At 37.6% G+C, this 8,882-nt stretch overlaps 1 protein-coding gene across 2 annotated transcripts in view; it reads right to left on the bottom strand.

The window, feature by feature from the left end:
* cdc16 (cell division cycle 16 homolog (S. cerevisiae)) overlaps positions 1 to 8,882 on the bottom strand; it is a 19,770-nt gene that overhangs the window by 8,677 nt on the left and 2,211 nt on the right. The window contains exons 3-12 of one of the 2 annotated variants that reach the window (XM_014018806.1): positions 8,244 to 8,341; positions 8,011 to 8,049; positions 5,564 to 5,701; positions 3,053 to 3,212; positions 2,830 to 2,924; positions 2,467 to 2,600; positions 2,182 to 2,261; positions 963 to 1,012; positions 801 to 874; positions 591 to 716 (exon numbers count right to left, since the gene is read on the bottom strand). In XM_014018806.1, coding sequence (XP_013874260.1) covers positions 591 to 716; positions 801 to 874; positions 963 to 1,012; positions 2,182 to 2,261; positions 2,467 to 2,600; positions 2,830 to 2,924; positions 3,053 to 3,212; positions 5,564 to 5,701; positions 8,011 to 8,049; positions 8,244 to 8,341 — 994 coding nt within the window. The remainder of the gene's footprint in view (positions 1 to 590; positions 717 to 800; positions 875 to 962; positions 1,013 to 2,181; positions 2,262 to 2,466; positions 2,601 to 2,829; positions 2,925 to 3,052; positions 3,213 to 5,563; positions 5,702 to 8,010; positions 8,050 to 8,243; positions 8,342 to 8,882) is intronic. The other variant, XM_014018807.1, reaches the window with a different exon arrangement.

Genomic DNA, 8,882 nt, shown 5'->3' with positions numbered 1-8,882 from the left:
TATACAGTATCGGGAAATGAAATATCGCGATATTTCAATGTATCAATATTTTCTTACACCCCTATTGATTTGGTCGATTGAAAAAATAATTGACAGATTAATCAATTATTAAAATAATCGTTAGTTGCAGCCCTAAAAGACAAACATTCAAATTTTCTGCAGTTACTGGAAATATTTTGTATACAATGTCCAAATGTCCTAAAGGGGAATACCCTGATAATTTGTTCTGTTTGCCTTTTAATGCATTGATTCAAAATAGATGGCGTGCTTATTATAGGACACTATTTAAATTATTAAGCTCTTGTGCTCAAAGGTAACTTTTCAGGGGATAATTGTTTAAGAATTGGTTAAGCTCCATTCTATTACCTTACTTTAAAATTAGAGATTTTTAAATATTCATAGCAAATCTTCACGTGAGTTAGAGCTCTGTTATAACCCCTGATGAAGGGAGCAGAAAATAAATAAATAAATAAATAAATAAATAAATAAATAAATAAATAAATAAATAAATAAATAAATAAATAAATAATAAAACAAAACCATTATATTACAGATTATACAGTATTAGAACCACCGAGTCATTTACTCACCCTTTCATCAGCTGGGCAGCAGTGAAGTAGGCAGCCATGGCTTGATCATGTTCACTTTCCACTGCAAATGAGTGACCGTACGCAATCCATGCAGGACCGTAGGTTCTCTCCAGAGTGGTGGCTTTGCTACAGTGGCAACAAAAACATTTCAGTAAAAGTCCAGCAAAGTGGAATTAAACAGGATGTACTTCCTTTTGTTTGTTAGCATACCTGAGGTAACGCCGAGCATGTTCGTTTTTGTTACCAACCATAAGATAGTAGCAGCCAACAGCAAACCAGGAAACCTTGGAAAAGGTTCATTTGGTTATGAAACATGCTAAAAACATTACAAGTAAAATCAGTGTCAAAGATTAAAAGCAGGAAAATGCTTACTGGATTGTTGGGGTACAGGTCTACAAGTCTGTGTGAGAGGTAAAATAACTCTGCAGAGGAAAAACAGACCAATTGATCAAATACAAAACTAATGAATTTAAAGGGGCAGTGTCATGTAAAATCAACTTTGAGTTTTAAATCATGTCATAACGTTATCCCCTCATCAGATTCACCCCCAGAGTCTTGTTTTGACTCATTCATGCATGTTTGTGAAATCTTGTAATGTCCCGTGTTAGCTACAAAAACAGCTGGTTGGGACTAGAACCGCCCTTTAGGTGCAGCTCCTCCTCTGGGCTGTCTCCAAGCTGAGCTTCCTCATCACAGAGCACACCTCCCCTGCGACTCCACCTGGCAAATCCATGTGAATGCTGAGCTTGTAATTTTTCTCAGTCCAGTCCTTTCTGGATCAAAAAATGCCTTTGAGGAAATGTATTTTCAGATAGAGACTGCCCTCTTTTTAAGCTTCCCACAGATGACACGGTTCTTAAAAAATGGTTGGACTTCAGTTTTGGAAGTAACCGTCTGACGGAAAAAATATTTATATTTGTGAGTGGCACTTTATGGATAATAGCTTTTTTAACAAAAGTGAATTTAACAGTGGACTAATAAGATTATCACTAAAAGACGATGCAATTCCAACACTCAGAAGGACACAAACACTGTTGTCGTCTGCCCAGATAAGCTGAAAAACAACTCATGTTGTTTTGTTCGGTTGTTTGGTTATTCTGTGATCTATGATTAGCATTTGTTACTTATATTATGATCTGTGCTCTTTACTTGGCTTACACCACATTTTAGTAATAAATAAATTAGCTTAACATTGACGTGTGTGTGTCAGGATGACTGGGAGATGTCTTACCAAGCTGAAACTTTGCTTCTATAATCATTCCGGTTCTTCAGAAAATGTACTTTCCGGATCCGATGTGGGATCATTTAAGTAAGGTTTAACTGTATTCTAAGCTTCTATTTTCCAAAACCGATATTGTATAATGTTGCTGCTTTATTTATTAAAAACACAACGCTCCTCAGACCAGTTGTAAATGGCATGAAATGTTGTGATGATGTGCAGAAGTGGGAGGTTCTTAAAGAGACAGAGGCCAATTTCAGGGCGTTTAGAAGCAAGTCATGCAAAGTAAAATTAAGTTTTGATTTATACATATACATTTTAATAACAACTGGAGGTGACATAGTTCCAGAAATGCAGATAAATGTACTTTACCATTTGCTTTTCCAAGCTCCACCAATGTTCCTATGTGAACTGGCAAACAGTTGGCATGAAATGGGTCTTTTACCATCACCCTGAAAGACAAATAAACATCTGTGTTAGGCATATTAAATCCCATTTCAAAACTGACCCATTAGAATTAGTTTGATTTTACAAACAAGATTAAGTACTAAAATAAAACACAGATTTTAAAAATCACGTCAGCGACTCTATTTATTAATAAAGTATCATTTTACTTCATACAGAAAGTTGAAACAATTAAAAGCAGTGGACTCTTACATTGACGTGAGTTTGTAGCACATCTTGAAGTCACAGTTATAATAATGTCTCTCGGCAAGAGACACGACTACATCCAAGTTGTCCTGAAGACCATTTACCATTTCTGGCACCACCAAATCACTGGGCTTGTCATACTACAGAGGGACAGAAGAAGAGAGGCTGCAGTGAGACATCACTGTCAGCGGCAGGAGAAAAGCTTTGATGTAAGCTGGTACAAAACCATAAAGATGTTGCAACAAATAACTCTAAGAACATATTTCTGTAAAAGTTCATGTTCTGCAACACTGAGTCCCAGAAATGTTGAATATGTTGCTGTTTAAGATGCATGAGCAAGAAAAGTGAATAAAAAATCAAGTCCTCTACCTTTTTTAATTTATTTTCAAAAAGGAAGTGCAACAGCTGCTCCTCTTCCTCAGTGCACTGCTGACTAAAAGGAAGCGAGTCAAGGAAGTCTTTTTCTAAAGCAGAGAACAGATTTTATTTAAATGAATCATGTAGGCAAAAATAAATGCAGAAGACTATACTTGTATCACAACAACAGGAAAAGGACAAACAAACCCGCATCCTCTGAATCTATCAACCTCACCTTCCTGTGCAGTCAACATGTGGTGAGATGTTAAAAGGTCAAATGCTTCAAAGCAGTACACGTCGAGTTTCAAGGCCTCTTTGTAGCTGGAGGTGGCCAGAGGCCTGTTGTCCATGGCATCATAGATTTTCCCCCGCAGGAGGCAGATGGAGCTACTGATCTGAAATTTACCAACAAAAAAAGAATAAAAAACAAAAGTAGGTAAAGGTCTGTATTATTAAGAAATCATGTAAACTTCATATTCAATCATTTTCTGAAGTGGTGATAAGCATAAATAAGAATAAATAACATTTTAAAAGAATGTTTTATGACATCTTTTAAACCAACTTTTGTGCAAAAGTACATGATTTCAGATACCGTCCAATGCTTCCAAAAGCATATTCATAAGATTATAGTCGGGCTGCATGGTATATGTGGTAGACTGTAGAAATGGTATGAAGTTGGCCTACGGTAGAAATTTATACTCTACCGTCCTATCGTCATTACGTCATCGCACCTGTGTCAACAGGGCTGTGAGTGCAGAGACAACTGAGCAGGAGTTCAAAATATAATGAAGAAATTAGTGCTGGGCGGTATACCGTTGTGTACCAAATACCGGTTTTTATTTTTGTTATGACATGAATTTTCTGAATACTGGACATACCAGTTTAAATAGCCTGAACACGTGCGGAAGAGTTCATCACGGCTGCCAGTGAACTGTTTCCCGGAGACACTTTTCCTCGCAGCACCGCTATGTGCTAGGGGTGTAAGAAAATATCGATACACTGAAATATTGCGATATTTCATTTCCCAATACTGTATCAATATTCTAAAGCCCTGTATCGATTTTTTATTAAGTTTTAAAATGTCAACTTTCCTGCCAACCGTTCATTTATATGTTGTACTTCAGCCTCTGACCGCTAGTAGGCAGCAGTGAGCCAGCCATATGGCTCCTCTACCTCTTGAGGTAGAGGCTATTGTTAAGTGTTGGGTGACCATATTGTAAATTAATATTAAACACTAAAAGCTGCAAAAATATATTTTCAAACTATTTATTGGCAAATTTAGTCGAATAATTGAAAACATGGATGATATAAGAAATATGAAACAAATAAAATAAAATACATACAAAGCAGAACACAGCTAAATGAATCAAAAGTATGTCTATGTAATATTAGAGTTTTCTGAGAGAATTAATTTTTTTTTTCATTTTTTTCCAGTAAGAGGTTTTATTTAATAGAATATTTGGACAAAAAATCGCAATATATCGCCTTGCTTAGAGTATCGCAATATATCGGGATATATCGTTTCGTGACCCCTCTGTTATGATATGTATCGTATCGCCAAATTCTTGCCAATACACAGCCCTACTATGTGCATTAGCATGCTATTGTTATTGTTATAGCAGATTCCGCTGCTTATATTGATCGACTAAAAAAACATCCCATTTTCACCATCGCTGAACGTAGTAAACACCTCTTCAGTGACGTGCACAGTTAGATTTAACACCGTTAGTTAATATGGAGATGTTATGCTGATGGAGACTTAACATGGTTCTGTTGTGAAAAGCCTGGGGGAAGTAGTTTGTAGTGGAAATGGAAATGACTGGTGTGCAAGGTGAGTCGTGCTGCTAACCTTTAATAAATAACATAAAACAAAAAACCCGATCATAATCTTTTCTTAACGCTCCTCCTTCACGACCGGACCAAAATGCGTGACTACTGTCTCAAACCACCAGTCAGAGAAAAGACACAGAGAGGAGGGAAATAGAAAAAAGTTAATAAGCAGTGTTTGTACATTTTATTATCAGCTGGTCTGTGATGAAAAGAAAAATACCGTAATATACCGTCAAACCAGTGTAAACGTTGAAAATACTGCGATACAAAATTTGGGTCATACCGCCCAGCACTAGAAGAAATTGTAGCGTTTTAAAACACGTATAGAGAGAATAAATCTTCAAAATTTCCTTCTCCAGCTGTAGAAAAGTTGTGTCGTGTACCAGGATCATTTCCTCCCCTCCCGCTGCACGTTGAGCAGAGCGAAGCTTTAACAACCGTAGTTTTTCACAACCAATTGTCGGAGGAAAAAAAAGTTATTTTTTATGTATTGTTACCCGCAGAGGTTATTAAAAAAATTAATGAAAAAAGACGTGGACGTTCGTTCAGTCGTAAATCCATCTTGCTAATGTAAAGTCAACTTCTGCTCTGATGATGAAGATGATAAAGATGAGCGCACAGAGAGCAGCAGCTGCTAAGTTCAGCAGGCAGAAGCTCATTGTATGGCAGGCAGATATCAAAGCAAAAATGCTGGGTTTGATTAAGATTACAGTTTTCTGAAAAAACAAATGCTCTAAAAATTACATTATCTTAACTTTTTATGATAATTTTCTACCGCGATATATACCGTTACCGTGAAGGGGTTCAATTTAGACCGTGATTTGAATTTGAGGTCACACCGCCCAGCCCTACATTATAGCAGATGGGACTGCAACAGAATCGATTCAAATCAACACTAACATAATATTAAACTTACAGAAGCAGGGGACATCCCCCAATCCTTTAAAGACTCTGTCCCGCTATCTTCCTTTCTGCTTTTATCCAGTAGTTTCTTATTAGCTGGCTCCTCTGCATCCAGGATATCCAAGGCCTGCTGGAACTCTTTGGCAGCATACTATAAAAAAATAAATAGAAAGAATTAACAATGTCAGTTACAGATTTTTTTTTAAAGATGACCTGCAGTTATAGACATATGGAAAGGCCCGGTCACACTAAATATAAATATAAATATAATAAATTGTTAATGTAGGTTCTATATCTATCCAGGAACATCAAGTGAGATCTGTGTTCAGGTCTGTGAATGTGAAGGAATGTCATTTCTGGCAGCGTACTGAAGGTTTGTGCCTCTGAGCCCTCAGGGGCCTTTACAAACGGCCTCGGCACCACCCTGCCTCAAGTCTGCAACTACAGTCATATGAAAAGGTTTGGGCAACCTTGTTAATTTTCCTGATTTATCTTTATAAATCATTGATTCTTTGGATAAAAAAAATCTGTTAAATATATCATGTAGTGGACAACAGAAAGTGTGCAATAATTGGTTAAACWAAATTAGGCAGGTGCATAAATTTGACCACCGTTGCCGTTTCATTGATTTCAAAACCTTTAGAACTAATTATTGGAACTCAAATTTGGCTTGGTAAGTTCAGTGACCCTTGACCTCCATACACAGGTGACTCAAGTATGAGAAAGGGTATTTAAGGGAGGCAATAGTAGAGTTTTCTCCTCTTTGCATCTGCTCTAAAGAGTCACAGCATGGGAGTCTCAAAAAACTTTAAAATGAGCTGAAATCAAAGATTGTTCACAGTCATGGTTTAGAGGAAGGATACAGAAAGATATCTCAGAGATTTCAGCTTTCAGTCTCCACTGTGARAAACATTGTGAGAAAATGGAGGACCACAGGCACAGTTCAAGTCAAGGATCGAAGTGGCAGAACAAGAAAAACCTGTAATAAACAGAAGCGAAGGATGTTGAGAACAGTCAGAGTCAACCCACAGACCAGCATCAAAGACCTACAACATCATCTTGCTGCTGATGGAGTCACTGTGCATCGTTCAACTATTCAGCACTTTACACATGGAGATGCTGTATGGGAGAGTGATGCAGAGGAAGCCTTGTCTCCACCCACATCACAAACAGAGCTGCTTGAGGTATGCTAAAGCACATTTGGACAAGCCAGCTTCATTTTGGAATAAGGTGCTGTGGACTGATGAAACTAAAATAGAGTTATTTGGGCAGAACAAGTGCCGTTATGCATGGAGGAAAAAGAACACAGCACTCCAAGAAAAACACCTACAGTGAAATTTGGTGGTGGTTCCATCATGCTGTCGGGCTGTGTGGCCAGGACAGGGACTGGGAATCTTGTTAAAGTTGAGGGATGCATGGATTCCAATCAATATCAGCAGATTCTGGAGACTAATGTCCAGGAATCAGTGACAAAGCTGAAGCTGCTGAAGCCGGGTCTGCATCTTCCAACAAGACAACCACCCTAAACACTGCTCAGAATCTACTAAGGCATTCATGCAGAGGAACAAGTACAACATTCTGGAATGGCCATCTCTGTCCCCAGACCTGAATATTATTGAAAATCTGTAGTGTCACTTAAAGAGAGCTGTCCATGCTCGGAAACCATCAAATCTGAATGAAGTAGAGATGTTTTGTAAAGAAGAGTGGTCTAAAATACCTTCAGCCACAATCCAGACTCTCATTAGAAGCTACAGGAAGTGTTTAGAGGCTGTTATTTCTGTGAAAGGAGGAGCTACTAAATATTGAGTTAAGGTTTTTTAAGGTGCCCAAATTTATGCACCTGCCTAATTTTGTTTAACCAATTATTGCACACTTCCTGTAAATCATATAAACTTCATTTCACTTCTCAAATATCACTGTGTTTGTCCTCTATATTATATATTTAACTGATTTTTTTATCCAAACAATCAATGATTTATAAAGGTAAATGAGGAAAATTAACAAGGCTGCCCAAACTTTTTCATATGACTGTATAGTCCCAAAAAGCTCATCACCAACTGCCTCAATGACTACAGGCCCAAAGCACCATTGGTCACCAGGTGCTTTGAGAGGCTGGTGTCACAGCACATCGAGGACTACCCCCTTCCTTCCATCCTCATCAACACAGATAAAGAGCTAACAGATCCGCTGCTGATGTCATCTCCACTGCCCTCCACGCCACTCTGACAAACCAAGAACTCCCAAGATTAAATTTTGCTGTACAGACTTGTGACAGTGGAGTCTACTCTAAAGTGTTATGAACAATATACGTTCAAAAGAGGCTTCTTGTTTATTTTTTTATTCTACCATCCATGTAGACATCTTCAAGTGTTGAACAACATTTTCAGAAGTTGGCACAAGTTGTCTAAAAACGTTCAGTGTAACAGGGCCTTGAGAGTTTTTATATTTAGTATAACTTACGTGGCACCTAGCAGCAAGATACTGACAAGCTCCATACAACTGTGTGTGGGGGGAAAAAAAAGAGTTTTGTTAGGGATAAGAGATGAACATAAACACATTATTTTTGTGACTAAGTCAGTTCAGATTTAAAACAATTGTTTAACACAGTTTTGATACATTGCCTTTAATGTTTAAACTTTAATCTCATCACTCAGCTACAAGCAGTGTCTCATGTTGATCCACATGATACTCACTTTGTCAAGCTTCCGTGAACGCAGGGCGTGTGAGGCTCTGTGGTACTGTGAGGTGAGATAAAGGCACTGAGAAAGCCAGTAGATATCTTGGGGATCTTCTATAAGCCAAACAAAAAGACAAGGTTATGAAATCACATGGCACAAAGTCTTTGATGACTTTGCTACTGTTACAAAACAACTTTGTTATGGGCTATACTAGCTTCATTTTACTTTTACTATTCTAAATAATGACAGAACATTTAAAATGTTTCCCATAAAAATATGTATGGTCCTGTAATGCAAAACTAAAGCTGTTTTCACACATAACACAAGTGTTTCCAAATGCAAGTGAAACCAGGGGATTTTCTGCTGAAGGTGTAATATCACAAAGTCGAGGTGATGCTTGAATGTGCACATTGTCGCTGATATGAAACCGCACTGCAACATTTTGAGACTGCAGTGCATGTATAAAAGCTACAGAACAAAAAATAAATAAAATAAAACTAGAGTTAAGGACACTTTGCAAATGAGATCACACTGAATTTGTGATTATGTTGCCAGGAACATGTTAAACACTAGGGGTGTAAGAAAATATCGATACACTGAAATATCGCGATATTTCATTTCCCGATACTGTATCGATATTCTAAAGCCCTGTAT

The sequence above is a fragment of the Austrofundulus limnaeus genome, unplaced genomic scaffold (genome assembly GCF_001266775.1).
Source record: "Austrofundulus limnaeus strain Quisiro unplaced genomic scaffold, Austrofundulus_limnaeus-1.0 Scaffold202, whole genome shotgun sequence".
Lineage (NCBI taxonomy): Eukaryota > Metazoa > Chordata > Actinopteri > Cyprinodontiformes > Rivulidae > Austrofundulus > Austrofundulus limnaeus.
The sequence above is the reverse complement of the archived record's forward strand: the minus strand, read 5'-3'. Positions and strand labels throughout refer to the sequence as shown.